The 21,494-nt window shown below is 38.6% G+C and overlaps 1 protein-coding gene across 1 annotated transcript in view; it reads right to left on the minus strand.

Annotated features, from left to right (window-relative positions):
- Positions 1 to 21,494, minus strand: part of TMOD3 (tropomodulin 3) — an 86,862-nt gene that overhangs the window by 31,530 nt on the left and 33,838 nt on the right. The window contains exons 2-3 of the mRNA XM_070469274.1: positions 16,970 to 17,167; positions 11,683 to 11,839 (exon numbers count right to left, since the gene is read on the minus strand). Coding sequence (XP_070325375.1) covers positions 11,683 to 11,839; positions 16,970 to 17,095 — 283 coding nt within the window. The 5' untranslated portion in view covers positions 17,096 to 17,167. The remainder of the gene's footprint in view (positions 1 to 11,682; positions 11,840 to 16,969; positions 17,168 to 21,494) is intronic.

The raw sequence follows: 21,494 nt of genomic DNA on the forward strand, positions 1-21,494 counted from the left end.
ACTCATGAAATTTGAACATAAAAATAGACTCAGTCTTTATTCTGAAGTTAGTGGAAAACAACTGCCCACTGCCAGTTACATAATCCTGCTGATTGATTTAGGCAGTTTATAATTATGATCTTTCTGGTTTAACTAAGGAATCAGATCTGCCTTTTCTCCACAAGGAAATCATGTACTCAGCAAGATGAGAGAGGTATCTTTCAGAAAAGAGTGACTACAGTAAGTTTTCTGGAAGGCTAAGGTAACTGTGAATAAAGAAGCTCAGAAGTTTGTGAGAAACCCTTAGTTTAAGGCAATCAGTTAAATTCACCTTTGGTAAGTTAAGCAGAGCAGGGCATAGGAGATTCTTGAGAAGAAAACCCAGGGGTATTCCTTTATCAGGAGAGGAAGGGAAACCACCAGAAAGAAGAGATGCCCACCCTAAGGGCCAACTGAGAGTACAGGTGTGCTCTTCAAGGAGAGAAGGAACCCAAACTGTGGGCATCAGTGGCTCGAATGGAGGAATTCTTTGACGGTGCACTGGAGTGAGTGTACAAGGTACAATAGACTCCAGTCTATGAAATAAGAGAAAATGAGGGGGAAAAAAGTCTTAGGCTAGGCGAGGCAAGGGGGAAGTGTGATATTAGAGGTGGGGAGGAAGACTCCTAGTAAAGCAAAGTGAGAGTCAGTAAGAAATATTGAAAACTAGGTCCAAATAAGTGGACCTCTAAGTGTCAAATAGTCCTCTAAGTGTCAAATCCATGGCCAGGCTCTAAGCCTTATCTATCCTGGAGACAGAATACTCAATGTGTATAAAAAGAAGATAAGAAATAATCACCAGTCAAAACGTGTTTCCAACATTCTCAAGACTAAGAAAGAGCTGGATGAATACTGTCCTTCACCCTTGGTCTATGCCTCAGTGACACTTTTCAAGTGTCATTTCAAGTGTCATTTGTGACATTTCAAGAAAAAGAGGTAAAAAGCTTCCCAACATTTTAAAATGTATCTTCAAGTAAAAGGAGTATTATATTACAATTATGCTGTTCTAATTTTCTTAAATATTTAGTTTCTCAACATTCTGAACATAGTAGGCTCATAAGAAAGATATTTCCATTAATCTTTACCAAGATTACTTGATATCATGACACCATTCCATCTTGAGCTGGTTAGATTTTAGTCAGTTCAGTCATTCAATAGTGTCTGATCCCATGAACTGCAGCATATCAGGCTTCTCTGTCCATCACCAACTCCTGGAGCTTGCTCAAACTCATGTCCATCGAGTCGGTGATGCCATATAACCATCTCATCCTCTGTTATCCCCTTCTCCTTCTGCCTCCAATCTCTCCCAGCATTAGGGTCTTTTCCAATGAGTCAGTTCCTCACAGCAGGTGGCTAAAGTATTGGAGTTTCAGCATCAGTCCTTCCAATGAATATTCAGGTCTGATTTCCTTTAGGATGGACTGGTTGGATCTCCTTGCTGTCCAGAGGACACTCAAGAGTCTTCTCCAACACCACAGAGTGAAAAAGCATCAATTCTTCAGTGCTCAGCTTTCTTTATAGTCCAACTCTTACACCAATACATGACTACCGGAAAAATCATAGCCTTGACTAGATGGACCTTTGTTGGAAAAGTAATGTCTCTGCTTTTTAATATGCTGTCTAGGTTGCTTTTCTTTCAAGGAGCAAGCGTCTTTTATTTGTATTTTATTTTATTTTTTAAGCGTCTTTTAATTTCATGGCTGTAGTCACCATATGCAGTGATTTTGGAGCCCCCCAAAATAAAATCTGTCACTGTTTCCCCATCTATTTGCCATGAAGTGGCGGGACCAGATGCCATGATCTTAGTTTTCTGAATGCTGAGTTTTAAGCCAACTTTTTCACTCTCCTCTCACTTTCATGAAGAGGCTCTTTAGTTCTTCACTTTCTGCCATAAGGGTGGTATCATCTGCATATCTGAGGTTATTGATATTTCTCCCAGGAATCTTGATTCCAGCTTGTGCTTCATCCAGCTTGGCATTTAGCATGATGTACTCTGCATAAGTTAAATAAGCAGGGTGACAATATACAGCCTTGACATATTCCTTTCCCAATTTGGAACCAGTCCATTGCTCCATGTCTGGTTCTAACTGTTGCTTCTTGACCTGCATACAGATTTCTCAGGAGGCAAGTCAGGTGGTCTGGTATTCCCATCTTTTGAAGAATTTTCCACAGTTTGTTGTGATCCACACAGTCAAAGGCTTTGGCATAAGTGAATAAAGCAGAAGTAGACGCTTTTCTGGAACTCGCTTGCTTTTTCAATGATTCAGCAGATATTGGCAATTTGATTTCTGGTCCTCTGCCTTTCCTAAATCCAGCTTGAAATCTGGAAATTCTCGGTTCATGTACCATTGAAGCTTAGATTGGAGAATATTGAGCAGTACTTTGCTAGCATGTAAGATAAGTGCAATTGTGTGGTAGTTTGAACATTCTTTAGCATTGCCTTTCTTTGGGATTGGAATGAAAACTGACCTTTTCCAGTCCTGTGGCCACTGCTGAGTTTTCCAAATTTGCTAGCATATTGAGTGCAACACTTTCACAGCATCATCTTTTAGGATTTGAAATAGCTCAACTGGAATTCCATCACCTTCACTTTGTTTGCAGTGATGCTTCCTAAGACCCATTTGACTTCACATTCCAGGATCAGCACAAGATGGTTAGATTTAGATAACCTTAATAGATGTGTATTGTGGATTCTACTGTAAACAATGCACTTAAAAACAATCTTTAATATATCTTTTGACAGCTGTGCCTTATTAGCTGCCTAATACCTTCTTCTTGCTGTCAAAAAAACTACAATTATAAAAAGCAGAACATTTATTAGTGTAGGACAAAACATTTCTCAAATGCATTGAAGATACGATGCCTTAAAATTCACCTAATTAGGATTAACTCCTCCTCCTCAGATTTTGACCTATGCTTTTAATTCCATAGAATGTACAACTACCATTATTTCATAAATCACAAATTGAAATTACTTTTATTTCTATATAACAACCTTCAAGTATTCTTACTCTGTAGGTCTTTTCAGGGCATTTTGAGATGATCCAGAAAGATGAAATCTGGCATGAGTATACAGTTATTTTTCATGGTCAAAAAGAAAAATCATGAAATGTCTAATTTTCAATTTTATGGGGATTCCCTTTCATCACACTAGTTCTGTATAATTTTAGCTCCAGAAAGATAGTGTGCCTTTAAGTGCAAAAGTAACAAGTATAATTAATCATCATCTAGTCTCAGAATATGAGAAAGTAGTTGGATAACTATTCCTTTTAGCAGTTTCCAATTTTTTTCTTTAAAAAAGAATTGAGTCACCTGATTGATCTTTTAAAATAATTTACAATGAAAGATTCCTATGAGATTTTTGAAAGAGCTGGAAGGAGCTCAAGAAACTGAGTGAATTGCTAAAACATTCCCTGGCACAGAAAGCTAACTCTGCCAGTGGGGACTGAACTCTGAGACCAGTCATCTTAGTAAGAAAAATGATTTAGTTTAGGGACTAATGGCACATTGTATGGATTCTTATCTAGTCTGAGCACAGCAGAAAAGTAAAATGTTTTTATTTCTTAATAGTTTGCAAAATTTTTTTAGGAAGAACCAGGAGAACCTCTTCTGTCTAGGAAGACATCCTTCATCTGAAAGTCTCTCTCCTGTGAAATAAGGCATTAAGAAACCGGGGACTCAACCCGGGTGTTCAGATAACAGGTCACTGTAGAGGCAGCTTAAGAAAACAAACTTCTGAATGTTCAGAGCTAAGGAGGGGATTCACATTTAGCTTGACTGGAAGGTATGCTAACGCGATGTAGATAATTTATTCTGAATGTGATCAAGATCTTGGGGATAAGACCCAAAGAAGGGAAGGCAGAGTAGTGACTATGGATAACCAAGGCCAACTAACTTAGGGATGAGATCCAGGGTGGCTTTAAAAAGCCTAGAGCCATTTTTTAGTTGTATTTCAAAACAGCGCTCTGTAACCAAAGTTCACCAATTGATGAAGATAAACTTGTCCTTCCTTAGGTCTATGACACTTGTAACATGGCTTTTAAGGCCTGGCTCCATCAAGTGTGGGTGGTAGTGTTTTCTTCCATCAGACAGAATGTTGAAACTCAAAAGCTTATCTCTGGGTTTCCCTGATGGTCCAACGGTTAAGAATCCACCTTACAATGCATGGGCCACCAGTTCAATTCCTGGTTTGGGAAGATCCCACATACTGTGGAGCAGTTAAGCCCATGCACTAAAAACTACTGAGCCCAAGCTCTAGAGCCCATAAGCTGCAACTACTGAGCCCATGTGCCTCAGAGCTTATGCTCTGCAACAAAAGAAGTCACTACAATGAGAAGTCCACTCACCTCAACTAGAGAGGAGCCCTCATTTGCTGCAATCAGAGAAAGCCCGCATCAGCAATGAAGATCCACCACAGTCAAAATATAAAATAAATCAATAAATCTCCAAAAAAACATACACACAGACACTTATGTTTGTGGTTCTGAACCACTCCTCCATGACAGAGAATGGAAATCTCTTATTTGGTAACAATACCATATGATCCTGTACAATGATTATACTATAAAAGATTTTTAACACTGATTTCACTATATTCATGAACAAATTTGATCCTCTCAAAAACTATATGAAGTAGGCAGGGCAGATATGCAGGCCATATGATCCCATCTACACAAATGTCAAAATAAGCAGAACTAATGACTGTATTAAAAGTTATGATGGTGGTTACCTTTGGGAAGAAGAAATACAAGTGACTAGGAGGAAGCATGAAGGGGCCTTCTGGAGGTGCTGATGTCTTGACCTGGCTGGTGATTACATGGGTGTGCTCACTACATAGTTCATTGATTTGTATCCTCCTTATTTGGGCATATTCTGTAACCATGTTACACTTCAATAAAAAGTTTATTATTTTTTAAAATGATGTGGTGCTAATCACTGCATCATAGTTGCCTATAAATAGTACTGAATAGATATATATGGTGAAAGAGGCAGTAAAAATACTGAATGTATTGTAAAATGAAAACCACTAATTGTGAATGCAAAACTACTTTTTAATTCAGCCAGTTCCATTTACTTCATACCCATTTACAATGCAAAGTAAAAAATAAGAAAAAAGATTATATACAAAAGGAAACAAAAACTATTATAGTTAAGGATATATTTTTTTTCTATCGTCATCATATTCCCCGCCTCTATCATTTCTCCCTTTTGATATTTTCTTATTTTCCACAATTCTCCCCCCCCCTCCTATCTCCTCTAACCCTCCACGATCTTTTTAAGAGATAACTGGAGATGATGAAACAAGAGCGTACTGGGGAGCTTCCTGAGTCAGCTGAGGACAAATGCAGCTCTTTCACATCTCTTATTTTCTCTTCTTGTCCTCAGATTCCATATTTTTCCCACCATATCTTTCTCACATCTCTCCTTTTGTTTCTTACATCTGTTCTTCCTCATTATACACCCTGATTCCATGTGAAATGCACTGCTTTGTAAAAAGCAGTCTTGTAAAATTATGTTCCTGTAAATAAATAGGACTGAAGCTTTAAATAGTGTTATAGGTATGGCTGTACATATGAAAATATAGCCAGAAGCCTTTTTTTGGACAAATGCAAAGAAATTGATGCTTTTTCTGTCTTTGTGATTTTCCACACTTCAGAACTAGGCATTGGTTTTCAACGCCTTTTCTGGCCCCCAACACCTGAGGAACATGACATACCCAGCACTAACAGCAGTGTCATGGTTAATTTTATGTGCCAATTTGGCTGAGCATGGTGACCAGCTATTTGGTCAAATATTTTTTTTCCATTTATTTTTATTAGTTGGAGGCTAATTACTTTACAATATTGTAGTGGTTTTTGCGATACATTGACATGAATCAGCCATGGATTTACATGTGTTCCCCATCCTGACCCCTCTTCCTGCCTCCCTCCCCATCCGATCCCTCTGGGTCTTCCCAGTGCACCAGCCCTGAGCACTTGTCTCATGCATCCAACCTGGGCTGGTGATCTGTTTCACCCTTGATAGTATACTTGTTTCAATGCTGTTCTCTCAGAACATCCCACCCTCGCCTTCTCCCACAGACTCTAAAAGTCTGTTCTGTACATCTGTGTCTCTTTTTCTGTTGTGCATATAGGGTTATCGTTACCATCTTTTAAAATTCCATATATATGCGTTAGTATACTGTATTGGTGTTTATCTTTCTGGCTTACTTCACTCTGTATAATGGGCTCCAGTTTCATCCATCTCATTAGAACTGATTCAAATGAATTCTTTTTAATGGCTGAGTAATATTCCATAGTGTATATGTACCACAGCTTCCTTATCCATTTGTCTGCTGATGGGCATCTAGGTTGCTTCCATGTCCTGGCTATTATAAACAGTGCTGTGATGAACACTGGGGTACATGTGTCTCTTTCAGATCTGGTTTCCTCGGTGTGTATGCCCAGGAATGGGATTGCTGGGTCATATGGCAGTTCTATTTCCAGTTTTTTAAGGAATCTCCACACTGTTCTCCATAGTGGCTGTACTAGTTTGCATTCCCACCAACAGTGTAAGAGGGTTCCCTTTTCTCCACCCTCTCCATCATTTATTGCTTGTAGACTTTTGGATAGCAGCCATTCTGACTGGTGTGTAATGGTACCTCATTGAGGTTTTGATTTGCATTTCTCTGATAATGAGTGATGTTGAGCATCTTTTCATGTGTGTGTTAGCCATCTGTATGTCTTCTTTGGAGAAATGTCTGTTTAGATCTTTGGCTCATTTTTTGATTGGGTCATTTATTTTTCTGGAATTGAGCTGCAGGAGTTGCTTGTATATTTTTGAGATTAATCCTTTGTCTGTTGCTTCATTTGCTATTATTTTCTCCCATTCTGAGGGCTGTCTTTTCACCTTGTTTATAGTTTCCTTTGTTGTGCAAAAGCTGGTCCCATTGTTTATTTTGCTTTATTTCCAATATTCTGGGAGGTGGGTCATAGAGGATCTTGCTGTGATTTATGTTGGAGAGTGTTTTGCCTATGTTCTCCGCTAGGAGTTTTATAGTTTCTGGTCTTACATTTAGATCTTTAATCCATTTTGAGTTTATTTTTGTGTATGGTGTTAGAAAGTGTTCTAGTTTCATTCTTTTACAAGTGGTTGACCAGCTTTCCCAGCACCACTTCTTAAAGAGGTTGTCTTTTTTCCATTGCATATTCTTGCCTCCTTTGTTGAAGATAAGGTGTCCACAGGTTCGTGGATTTATCTCTGGGCTTTCTATTCTGTTCCATTGATCTATATTTCTGTCTTTGTGCCAGTACTATACTGTCTTGATGACTGTGGCTTTGTAGTAGAGCCTAAGTCAGGCAGGTTGATTCCTCCAGTTCCATTCTTCTTTCTCAAGATTGCTTTGGCTATTTGAGGTTTTTTGTATTTCCATACAAATTGTGAAATTATTTGTTCTAGTTCTGTGAAGAATACCATTGGTAGCTTGATAGGGATTGCACTGAATCTACAGATTGCTTGGGGGAGTATAGTCATTTTCACAATACTGATTCTTCCAATCCATGAACACGGTATATTTCTCCATCTATTTGTGTCCTCTTTGATTTCTTTCATTAGTGTTTTATAGTTTTCAATGTATAGGTCTTTTGTTTCTTTAGGTAGATATACTCCTAAGTATTTTATTCTTTTTGTTGCAATGGTGAATGGTATTGTTTCCTTAACTTCTCTTTCTGTTTTCTCATTGTTAGTGTATAGGAATGCAAGGGATTTCTGTGTGTTAATTTTATATCCTGCAACTTTACTATATTCATTGGTTAGCTCTAGTAATTTTCTGGTAGGGTCTTTAGGGTTTTCTATGTAGAGGATCATGTCATCTGCAAACAGAGTTTCACTTCTTCTTTATTTGGTCAAATATTATTCTATAAGTTTCTGTGAAAGTATTTTTTGGATGAGATTAATATTGAAACCAGTGGTCTTTGAGAAAGCAATAATGTGGTGGATCTTACTATCAGTCGATGGCCTTAACAGAACAAAGGCTGATCTTCTCTGAGAGCAAGAAGGAATTTTGACAGAAGACTGCCTTTGGGCTAGAACTGTAACTCTTCCCTGGGCCTCCAGCCTGCCAGCCTATTTGGTAGACTTTAGACTTACTAAGCCTCCATAATCACATGAGCCAATTCCTTATAATAAATCTATTTTCACTGAGGAGACAACCTCTTATACAACTGCATCAAAGAATAAAATACTTAGGAACAAACCTGCCTAAGGAGGTAAAAGACCTGTACCCAGAAAACTTTAAGACAATGAGGAAAGATATTGAAGACAACACAGGTGGAAAGACATACTATGTTCATGAATTCAAATAATTAATATTGTTAAAATGATCATACTCCCCAAGGCTATCTACAGATTCAATGCAATCCCCATCAAAATATCAAAGGCTTTTTTTATTTTTTACAGAATTACACCAAATAATTTTAAAGTTTATACGGAAACACAAAAGACACCCTAAAAGCTAAAACAATTTTGAGAAAGAAAAATGAAGCTGGAGGAATAAGGCTCCCTTAACTTCAGACTATACTACAAAGTCACAGGCATCAAAACTGTATGGTGTTGGCACAAAAAGAGAAACATAGATCAAATGAAAAGAATAGAGAGCCCATAAATAAACCCACGCACGTATGATCAACTCTTCTATGATAAAAGAGGCAAGAATATGCAACAGAGAAAAGATAGTCTCTTCAATAAGTGGTGCTGGGGAAACTAGACAGTTACCTGTAAAATAATGTAGTTACAACACTCTCTAACACCATATACAAAAATAAATTCAAAATGGATTAAGACCTAAATGTATGACTGGAAACCATAAAATTCACAGAAGTAACATACACAGAACACTCTTTGGTATAAATCCTAGCAGTCCTTTTTTGGATCTGTCCCCTAAGGCAAAGGAAAAGCAAAAATAAACAAAAGGATGTAATTAAACATAAACGCTTTTTGCACAGCAAAGGAAATCACCAACTAGATGAAAAGACAATCTACTGAATGGGAAAAAATATCTGCAAATGATACGACTGGTAAAGGGTTACTACCCCAAAAAAATAAATAGCTCATAAAACAAAACATCAAAAAAAAAAAAAATTAAAAATGGACAAAAGGCCTAAAGAGATATTTTTCCAAAGAAGACAAACAGATGGCCAACAGGCACTCTCAACATCATTAATCATTGGAGAAATGCAAATTAAAATCATAATGAGATATCATATCACACTTGTCAGAATGACTATCATCAAAAAGAATATAAATAACAAAAGCTGGTGAGGATGTAGAGAAAAGGGAACCCTCAGTGAGAATGTAAACTGGGGTAGCCACTGTGGAAAGTAGTATGGAGGTTCTGCAAAAAACTGCAAACAGAACTACCATATGATCCAGCAATTCCACTCTTGGGTATATATCTGAAAAAAATAAAAACGCTAATCCAAAAAGATACATGCACTCAGTATTCACAGCAGCATTATTTATAACACAACAGCCAAGATATGGAAGCAATCTAAGTGTTCATCAACAAATGATCAGATAAAGAAGTGGTATGTATGCACAACAGAATACTACTCAGCTATTAAAGAATGAAATCTTGCCATCTGAAACAAAATGGATGAACTCGGATGGTATTATGCTTAGTGAAATAAGTCAGTCAGTCAAAGACAAATACTGTATGTTATCACTTACATGTAGAATCTAAAAAATAGAGGATACATTAGTGAGTGTAACAAGAAAGAAGCAGATTCACAGATACAGAAGACAAACTAGTGGTTACCAGCAGGAGAAGACAGTGGGAGGGGAAAAATAGGGACAGGGTACTGACAGGCATAAACTACTATGTGTGAACTTTCCAGGTGGCAGAATCTGCCTGCCAATGCAGGAGACTCAAGAGACGTGGGTTCGATTCCTGGGTCAGGAAGATCCCCTGGAGTAGGAAATGGCAACCCATTTCAGTATTCTTGCCTGAAAAATTTCATAGACAGAGGAGCCTGGTGTGCTACAGTCCATGGGGTTTCAAAGAGGCAGACACAAATGAACACACAGACACACACATTATGTATAAAATAAACAGGCTACAAGGATATATTGTACAGCACAGGGAATATAGCTAATATTTTTAATAACCAAATGAAGTATCACCTTTAAAATGTGAATTACTGTGTTGTATACTTGAACCATATTTTGTACATCAACTATATCTCAATTTTCACAAAAAGGAATGAATGAACAAATGAATAAATAAATCTCTGTCTCCACACACAGACACACACACCCTTTTGGTTCTCTTTCTCTGTAGAACACTGACACATATAAGTATCTAAGTAAGGCACTGATTCTCAACTAGAGATGAGGGAGATGCGGGGTTGATAAAAAGAGCAGAGGGGTTGGGGATAATAGGTAATTTTGAAAAGGTCTGAAGCAGACTTTGTGAATACTGATTCAAAAGCCATTCACAACCTTTGTCTGTTACAGAGATGAAAATGCTAAAATGAATTTTCTACCTTTGCCTGCAGCTAAGGGGTAACCCTGTGACAGAGTTGTGGCCATATTCTTGAGAATGGCTCCGTTCCTGAATAAAAAGCTAAAGCCTCACTAGGAGAAAGCACCATGCTCTAACAGTTCTCCCTGCCTGGTCTACTAAGGATTCAGATGTAAAGCAGTGCCTGGAAGAACTGAAGGTCAGCTCTGCTGCTGCAACCATTCCCCAGTGTCCCATGCACAGTATTCTCAACAGAAGAGCAAGCAGAACCTGGCTTCTCAGGCCAACCTGTATTGAAAGCTGAGAAACTTTACCTATTTCATGTTAAATATTATTATATAGAGAGCTTAAAAAAATATAGCTGTACTCGTTCTCCACTGAGGCTAGGTAAGGTCAAAATCCTCAGTGGGAAGGACCTGGTCTCGAAGAATTTCCCAAAAGTAATAATTATGAAGCAATGATAATTAAAATTATAATGGTTATGAATCATTGAATTAATAAAGAAGGCTGTAGGGTCTTAAAAAGGAGTCTTTGAAAATATGACCTAAATTTTTTTAATGGCATTCCACTTCAAACATAAAGAGTTAGGATTGAGTGGCACTTTGACATCACTGCATTTTGTAATGTAGTATTGCATTCAAAATTTTACCTCAGTTAACTTTTAGTATTTGTTATAGTTGACAGGGCTTCCCTTGTAGCTCAGTTGGTAAAGAATCTGCCTACCATACAGGAGACCTGTGTTCAATTCCTTGGTTGGGAAGATCCCCTGGAGAAGGAACTGGCAACCCACTCCAGTAATTCTTGCCTGGAGAATCCTAGGGACAGAGGAGCCTGGCAGGCTCTAGTCCATGGGGTCGCAAGAGTTGGACACAACTTAGTGACTAAACCACCACCACCACAGTTGAGAACTAAAGAGTTCCTTAGAGAACTAAAAATCACTATGCAATAAAACCTCACTAACAAATCATTAACAAGGAACTTATGGGCCAAGTTACTGAATGTAAAAGAAAGGCCCAAATTACCTAATAATTTTTAAAGTCAACAGTATTATATCTTTGAGTTTATCCATGATGCAGTTTTTAAAATATTTTCTCCAGTTCTACCTATAAGAAAAAAAAATCAAGTGCTACTGAATCATGTTTTGTGCTTCATAGTTTTGTACTGACCTTTTTTTTCTCCAGTGTAGGGCACATAGTCTTCCCTGTCCTTATGCTCCAAAGCTTCCTTCTCCAGATATGAAAGGAGGTGTTCTCGATCAAATGGCCCTGTGGCAGACTTTGATGTCTGGTTCTTCTGCCGGAACCCTGCAGGCAGAAGGGCGTTCTGCCAAAGAGAATGAATCAGCCATTATGACCAGCAAGAAGACTAATGCTGTATGCATCCTGATGTTACCCATCTAAGAAAGAATTATAGACTAGAATGAGATGTAGGCATTAAAGACTTCATTACAGGCTTTGAGGGCAGCAACATAAAAGTATTCCAAACGAAGTTTTTTAAAATTAGGTAGAATTAACTCACACTATTATTTAAATAGGCACATTCGCCTCTTCTTCAGAGAATATTCTACTAGCAGTAAACATCCTTTATTTTTTAAGTGTCCTGGGACAGTAATAAAAAATAGTTTGTGATGCTTAATACCAGCTCAACATATATGTATATACAGAATACATTGTAACATTCATTGCAAAAGAATGCTAAATGACTATATACATGATCAGTTCAGTTCAGTTCAGTTGCTCAGTCGTGTCTGACTCTTTGCAACCCCATGAATCGAAGCACGCCAGGCCTCCCATAGTCCTTCATAATGTTTGCTATTTCATCATAAAGATTTTTTTCATAAGAAAAATATGTATACATACAGTGTATCTATACAGGATATCAGGCAATTAACGCTTACTTGTTTGTGTTTAAACGCAATGTGTTCAACCTCAATGTGTACGCACGTGTGTATACATCGGCACTAGGATGTATTTGGAGCAACCACTGTCATTGGCTACTCATGCACTAAGACGCTCAGAGATGGCAAGAGTTATATCCCCAGGTTTCCACATGGGTACAGCCTTTTCAGTGCACAGAGCAACTGACAGCGGGGGGAGAGGGGCAGGCGATGGACTAAAGTTGCCTCTTTTAGGTCCTACTCTGTATTTTCACTAAGCCCAAGAATAACAAGCAATGACTAGACAATGTGACGGTCATCCTTTTGCTTTGTCAAAAACCAAAGAGGTGATATTACCTTGTCTCACAGTTCTTAAGTATTTTTTGCTTTGAAAATGGGAGGCGAACAAAAAGTCACATAAAAGGGCCAACTCTGTTCTAAAGTACCTCCCAATATCCGTGAGGATGTTGAATCTCCTGGCTGTTATAAGATCATTTTTCATTGGGGTAATCTTATATGGATAATGATAAAAAGAAATTTTCATTGTATAACTAAAAATATGGTATGGCACTTCAACTCTGGCCATTTGCTGAAATCCACAATAATTTTCATAAAATTCATCTTTTGTGTTTTCCTCATGTAACGTTACATGTATTACACAGAAAGTTCATCTTTCAAGATGAAATACAAAAGAGATCTGTTCCTAACCATGCACCAAAAATGTTTCTACAACACAAAACTGTCTATAAGAACAACAAAAAAAAAACCCCACAAGATTTCTACCCTCTGGCTTTGAAATCAAGGCAAGAGCTTCACATGAGGAATCCATTCCCAACCAACCATCCTACCATTTTTACTCCCTAAAGAACTGTCTAACTTTCCTCCATCTCTAACACAATTACTCTGGTCTACACTATGATCCAAGCTGGGATGGAATATAGCATAGGCCTCTCAACTGGTCTCCCTGGATCAGCTGCCAAATACTCTTCAACCTTCACTCCCACCCCATTCCCCCCCACCCTAGAGGTTATCCCAGCCTCATCTCACACAATCTCTCCATTCGAGGTACATCAGCCCTTGTTCCTCCCTTTTACCTGCCATACACCTGCCTTCCCTGGGATGCTCTGCCCATTCTTTTTTGTTATTCGTTTTTCAGAATGCAGATTCATCCCTCCACGGAAAGCTTTTCCTAACCTCCCGTTATATGCTCTTATATGGCATGATTATTTGATTAATGTCTAACTCCCCCTACTCCTACCAGCCTGTCTCATGAGGGCAAAGACCACGTTTGTTTAGATCACTCTTGCATCCCTAAGCCTAGCATAGTACCTGAGATATATAGGTTGTTTCCCACCCCCAATAATTACTGAATAAAGACTTTACAACACTCAGCATCTCTGATCTTCATTGTGGCACATGGGATGTTTAGTTGTGGCATGTGGGATATTTAGCTGCCACATGTGGGACCTAGTTTCCTGACCAGGGATCGAACCTGTGCCCCTTGCATTGAGAGCATGGAGTCCTAGCCACTGTACCATCAGGGAAGTCCCTGAATAAGGATTTGAGAATATTTTTTAAGAAAAGATTGTTTTGATGTTGACCATTTTAAAGTCTTTACTGAACGTGTTACAGCACTGCTTCTGTTTTATATTCTGATTCTTTTGGCCTCAAAGTATGTGGAATCTTACCTACTGGATGAGGGGTCAAACTCACACCTCCTGCATTGGAAGGCGCAGTCTTAACCACTGGTTCACTAGGAAAGTCCTGAGGACATTTTTAAAGAAAAATGCTCATTAAGGCAAATTAATACAAGCTACTTCCCTTCACCATCAATAGGACCTTTATACATATACTGCTATTTCATGGCGGTAGCAACAGAGTTGCAGTGTTCCACCTGCCTATTCAAGCCCATATTAAACATACAGGTTTTAAATGATACATTAGCTGGGATCCTGACTCCTTAAATACAGTCTTTGACCACAAAATAAATGAGCGCTATCTGACTTTGGAGGCCAAAAGCTAAGCTTTATTAGAAGTACACCTTAATCAAGTAAGTTAATAGATCATAATTACTTAATTGATAAAAACCTATTTTATCTATTAATAGATAAAAATCTCATTAAAATTACATGCCTCTCCCTTACAGTGAAATACGATTGTAATAATTAATTCCCAGTTTAGAATTGGAAAAACAGCTTTTGCCTAGACTGACTGGCTGTCTTTTGGAGACAGAAGTTTCAAAAAAACAGTTAAGTTGGCAAATAGGTAAACTGAATGTAGTATAAGGAAAGTAAAATAGCCCTCCAAAATATTTAAAATGAGATATCATCTTCACACTGCATCAAGCTGTCAATAAACATTGCTGTTCTTCTAGTCTCAACTAATAGTACCAGAGGTGGGGGAGTCACAACTAGGATTGGGGCATTCACAAAATACATCCAAAAGTTAGAACTCAAGTCTCTCCATACAAGAAGCAGGCCATGGATTTCCAAATAAGAAAATAAAAGCCATCAGCTTTTAGACCTATAGCATAAGGCACAAATTAAAGGGGACTCACTGTCATTTAACAGAAAGACCACTAGACTCTACCAGGCATCAATCAGGTAGTGAAGGATCTAGTCTCGGGTCTTTCCATAATTATAAAACTGAGGCAAGTCACCTAACTTTTTGTTTTCTATCTGTGAAACAGAGGACAAGAGCTAGATCAATTTTTCTCAACTAAGGGTGTTTTTGTTCCCCAGGGGACGACTGGCAATATCTGGAAGTATTTTTGATTGTCACACCTGGCGGGAAAGCATGTTAACCACATTTTGAATTTTCTGTATTTTATGATGCTTTGACATTGTGGGGGCCTTGCTAATCCTGGAAAGACTGCCCCTCGCAGGGCTAACCAGTTCCTAGGGATAGAAAACAACTCTGTCTGTCATCTGTGCCTTTCATATGAAAACCAGAAACTATACCCCAACCACCTCTTTTACCTCTCACACACGAAGCCAATACTTGCTCTGCCCTAAATCGGCCCAGGACCAGATACCAGATAAACTAGAGGCCACTCCTGTAGCCCAGAGACACTGAAACTATTCAAACTGTCCAATTCTAAGCTTGCTCACACTTGCTTACCCTGTCTCACCTATTCTTTCCCTTGGAAAGCACAATAAAAGTTCTAGGCCATACTTGCTCCTCATTCCTTCTGCCTCCTGGCCAAACCACTGCTTCCCCTGGCGGCCCTGTGTGGTTTGGGCTGCCTCCTGCTGTTGGGAACTGTAAGTAATAAACTCTTCTTTCAAGGAAATTATTTTTACATGTCATCTTACCAGACCTGATTAAAACAAAATCCCAGGTACATTTTAAAACAGGAGGGTGTGCTATTAGTATGTAGTGAGCAGAGGTCTAGGATGCTGCTGAACATCCTATAATGCATCAGACAGCCCACAGCAAAGAATTAGCCAGCCCCAAATGTCAACAGTGCCAAGGTTGAGAACTCTGGACTAGATGAAAGCTTATGTTTCTACTGTTTGATTCAAATAGGTCTGACAGGTTGAACTGCCTGGGGAAGATTCTGCTGTGACATGCAAAAGAGCACTGTAATTCTGAGTTATCCCACAGACTTAGGTGCACTAAAAAATCTTCTTTACAATAACAATTATGGTTAAGGGATTTGATCTGTAGTACAGACACATTAACCAAGTGCTGAAGTAATGCTGAGAATAGGAGTGTAATGCTCAATAAAAATTAAAAAATATTCTAGCAGGAAATAAATGTGTGGTAGTGACAAGAACACTTTCATAAAATAAACTCTACCACAATCCATAAAAGGCACTAAAAATCAATGTCTTGGTATAATATAACATGGTAAAGAAAAGAAGCCCAGCAAACAGTCATTACCTTCAGATTAGGGAGTCATAAACTCAGTGTTCTCCCCTCACTGCCACTTACCTTCGCCCCCCAACTGTTGCTGCCCCCCAAAACATACCAGGGATTAATAATTCAAGGATCAAGGGTCTCTACCTTAGCCTTTAGTGATGTATAAGATAAACAACATCCATTTTGCAAAACAAAACATATATTCAGGTCCGCTTTACAAGGACTGCAGTACTGCCCAGAGTCTACTTAGATCTATTCTACCAACGACTAGAAACTTTGATCCAGTTTGTTCAGCATCTTTCAGAAAGGTAAGAATTAGATTTAAGGTCATGAAGAACCTTCTAGAGACACTTTCTACACTGCAACCACCCTGATAAGAAGCCCTGAAGAGGCACAAAGGCTGGCATATGCTGTATTTTACCCAAAACATTATTCCCTGCCCAGAGAGAAAAGATTTCTAAAAAGGGAGAAAATCTCGGGATATGTTTGAAAATAAAAACATTGGAAAAATGCTTAGACTAGTTATGTTATTAAAGATACAAGGCAAAAGTGGGGGAACTGAGAAGGAGGCAAAAAGTTCATTTGGATAAAGAGGAGGAGTGGGAGAGCAGCGTCAGGGAAAAGTCATGAAAAAGATAAGTGCTCGAAGGCAGCTACTTAGTATCAAAGGGTTTGAAAAATTTTTTCATTTCTCTTTATGACCTAGCACCTACCTCAGGGTCAAGATCATCCAGAACAGTTTCCAGTTGTTTCAGTTCTATTTCTGACAGATTTCCAAGGAGTTCGTCTTCATCCAGGTCCTTGTATTTTTCTAAGTCCTTCCGGAACGACAGTGCCATGGTTTGCAGTAGAGGAAGTCACTTAATTTTTGCTATCCGGTACAGTGAGAAGTGATTTTTTTTTTCTCAAAACTATGGAAAGAAAACAAAAACATTTAAAATGTTATGTCATGTCCACCTTACTTCGATCTATTCTAGGTTAAATGAAATGTAATTTCCATGTGTCATAAATTATTTGACCATATATCACGCACTACCCTCCTCTATGAATCATTAAATGCCTTTACCTTTCGCCTTTTGTTGACAAAAAGCAACCAAATGGAAACAGAAAGCCACAACTAGGAAGAAAGAGGTGAAGGAGCGAATAAAATTCAAATCCATTACAACAGTTTCTTGATAGTACTTAAGATTTCCTGATAACTGAGTTTTAGGGGGGGAAGAACTTATGTATCAAAATATAATTTTTTCCATCAATGGTTTTCCAATGATTGCTATCAGAGTACTTTGTTTAAGCACAGTATGTTTGAGGTATGCTTGTTTTGCTGTACACTGCTTAGAAGAACATTATTTTCTGACTCAATGTAGAGGGGCTATTAATATACTCTCCACAGGAGAAGTGGCCATTGGAAAAAAATGAGAAGGTGAATTTAAAAAATATTTTTGATAAGGCATTTTTTTCCTTCTAATTTATATTTTGCTGCATTATGAAAATAATACATTTATTTGGCAAAGTAACCTAGGTTCCAAGTTGAAATAAAATTCTGAAGAAAGTGTACTGATTATTTTTTAAATGTGAAATATTATATATATTCTAAACAATACATACTAACATTCAGGAAAAAGCATCTTTAAAGAAAAAAAAAAAAAACAGCATTCTGAAAATGCTCTAGTAAAACACTCAATACCATGTTGTGATATGTCATCCACTGACCGGAAAGATAGGTCAGGTGGGTCTGGTGATAGGAAAGGATCTTCACCATTTCCTGACCATGTCCATCCCTCCCGAACAGCTCTGAAGTGGCTCAAAAAGCAGCATCTTTCCAGACACAGTAGGACTGCACCATAGGAAAACAACACTTAAAATGTGTACCGCAAGAAGTGTGAAATAAAAATGAAGTATTTCTATAAGTTCTAGCCACACATGTGGATAATTTGTCTCATAAATGTTTCTGTGTGATTAAGAAACAATCCTGAGACTTAGCGATGTGGCTAAACTTTTTTCGGCTGTAAAACACCCAGTACTTCAAAGCTGGGATACACTTCCTACTCCCTTCTCCCAATTTTTCCTAACTTAATATTTTTACTAATACATTTTCCTCCTCAAACTAGTAACACTTTTGGATCCTTTTATGTGTTTTCATCTCCTATGAAGAAAGGAAGGTTTACTACAGGGGTCTGTCAGCTAGCAAACATCTGGGTCCAATAACAAGCAAATAAATGGAGCTGCACTTATGCAGATGTTAAATTAGAGGCATTTTGTAGAACAGCCCTAGATGGGTCTGGTTTACACCTGTTCTGCTGGCACCTCATCTGGTTTAGCAGCAACCCTGGATTATTTTTCGCTTTTTTGAGCACACAATTATTATCATTATTGTCATTACTAAGCTTGGTAAACCTCCCCTGTACTTCCAACTTTAAGACCAGGGAGTATATCTTCTCAATTAAAAACAATAAAGTTTGTGGAGACTATTCAATAGAAGGTATTAGCGCTTTCAAATATATTAACCATAAAATGCAATTTAAAGAAGGTGGCAGGTAATTACAGGGGAAAACACAGAAAACATTTTGAAAAAATACTTCCTTCATTAAAGTATCAATGATATGGTATTTGAGACAGATAAGGGTAAGAAAATGATAAAAGTACATGAATATGTACTAAGAGTAATCAGCTTTCACTATTTTTTAATGTTTGATCAAATCAAAAAGTCTTTAATATAGTTTAACATATTTTTGAAGTTTATCAGTTCAATTCAGTTGCTCAGTCATATCTGACTCTTTGCGACCCCATGGACTGCAGCATGCCAGGATTCCCTGTCCATCACCAACTCCTGGAGTTTACTCAAACTCATGTCCATTGAGTCAGTGATGCCATCCAACCATCTCATCCTCTGTCCTCCCCTTCTCCTCCTGCCTTCAATCTTTCCCAGCATCAGTGTCTTGTCCAGTGAGTCAGTTCTTCACATCAGGTGGCCAGAGTATTGGAGTTTCAGCTTCAGCATCAGTCCTTCCAATGAATACTCAGGACTCATCTCCTTTAGGATGGACTGGTTGGATCTCCTTGCAGTCCAAGGGACTCTCAAGAGCCTTCTCCAACACCACAGTTCAAAAGCATCAATTCTTTGGCGCTCAGCTTTCTTTATTGTCCAACTCTCACATCCACACATGACTACTGGAAAAACCATAGCTTTGACTAGATGGACCTTTGTTGGCAAAGTAATGTCTCTGCTTTTTAATATTCTGTCTAGGTTGGTCATAGCTTTTATTCCAAGGAGCAAGCATCTTTTAATTTCATGGCTGCAGTCACCATCTGCAGGGATTTTGTAGCCCCCCAAAATAAAAGTGTCTCACTGTCAACTGTTTCCCCATCTATTTGCCATGAGGTTTATAGCATACAATAAAGCAAACATCTTGCTCAATAAATATTTTAAAGAAATAAGTATTAATTATTTTGAGCATCCCCTCACCTTACTCTCAAGTGTTCCAGCTGGGGCCATAAAATAAACGGTCATCCTGTAAAAGTGGAGCTCAGCTGCTCACTGCTCAAAAGCCAATAAAGAGGCAAGGCTGGTGAAAAGGACACTGCTTTATTTTGGATGCCAGTAGCTGAGGGTGGGGGGGCTGTCCAAAGGCCAACCCCCACTCTCCCGGCCAACAATCAGTGGGCTAGAGCTTTTATAGGCCAAGGGAGGGGGCTACATACAGAAACAGCACAGTCACCTCTGACAGGCATCTGAAATTGGTCATTGGTGGTCTGACCAGCATCATCTTGATGTTTTAACTACAGTTAATCTTTAGTTCCAGGGCTGGTTGGTTTCCATTTCTTGAGGTCAGCTCTTGGAATTGTGTCAACTTAAGTCATGGCTAACAATCTGATCATCGTGTAATTAACTTCTCCACCTGGTGGGTTTTCAGTATCTATGACAGCTCACAGGACAAGGCTCAAAACATTATCCACAGCCCCTGTGTGTGTGTCAGTCAGTCATGTCTGACCCTCCGCAATCCCATGGACTCTAGCTTGCCAGGCCCCTCTGTTCCTGGAATTTACTGTAGCTTAAGGTAAAGAATCTGCCTGCAGTGCAGGAGACCTGGGTTCAATCTCTGGGTCGGGAAGATCCCTGGAGAGGGAATGACTACTCACTTCAGTATTCCTGACTGGGGAATCCCAGGGACAGAAGAACCTGGTGGGCTACAGTCTATCGGGTAGTAAAGAGTCAGACACAACTGAGTGACTAACACATACATACAGCCCTTGAGGAGAAACAAAGTCCTTGACTTTGCTTAATGACAAAACTAGTGTTATTTGGCCTCCTGTGACTGTTTTCCTTTGTTTCTGCATGTTCTCACTTCTCTGATTAAACTTATTTTTTAGCTAAATAGTTTCCACAGGAAAAAAACAGGTAGAGGACATGGACAATATCCATAGGGTCCTGCTCCATTTCAATCTTACTAATAAGGTACCATAATGGGCAATATGATAGGAATGAGGCATTAGGGGCAAAGGCAATGTTACATGCCACTCAGGATCTATAGGTTTGGAACATGACATCCCTTAAAGTGACTGAATAGATTACTCCAAGAGATGGCTTCTTATCCCAAAGTAAAATCTGTCACACAAAGCACTGAATAGTATTGCTTAAAGATTAATAAAATGAACACCATGAAAACATACAACCCAGACTCAGAAAGAGAACATTACTAGTACTCTCATGTTCCCCTTTCCATCTCTTCCTCTAGAAGTAGTAGCCAGTAGAAGTACTGAATTTTTTTTTTTAAGTACTGAATTTTGAATTAATCATTCTCTTACTTTCTTTACAGTTTTACCTCAAATGTACATACCTTTAAACAGCTTTAATTTTGCTATTTTTGGTACATATACATATGTGGACTTGTACATTATGTATCCTATCTTTTTCCTGATATATTTATTTAATTTAAAAATTTCTTACAATGCCGTGTTGGTTTCTGCCATACAACAATGCAAATCAGCCATAATCATACAAACATTCCCTCCCCACCCCCTCCACATCCCATCCCTCCAGGTCATCACAGAGCACAAGACTGGGCTCCCTGTGCCACACGGCAACTTCTCACCAGCCAGCCATCCCACACCTGATAGTGTATATATGCTGATGCTCATCTCACTCTCCCTCCCCACATTGTGTCCACAAGTAGGACACACAACACAAGCTTTTTATACTCAATGTTGCTTTGAGTTCATATTTAGAGCTGAATTCTTCCA

The sequence above is a fragment of the Odocoileus virginianus genome, chromosome 6 (assembly GCF_023699985.2).
Source record: "Odocoileus virginianus isolate 20LAN1187 ecotype Illinois chromosome 6, Ovbor_1.2, whole genome shotgun sequence".
Lineage (NCBI taxonomy): Eukaryota > Metazoa > Chordata > Mammalia > Artiodactyla > Cervidae > Odocoileus > Odocoileus virginianus.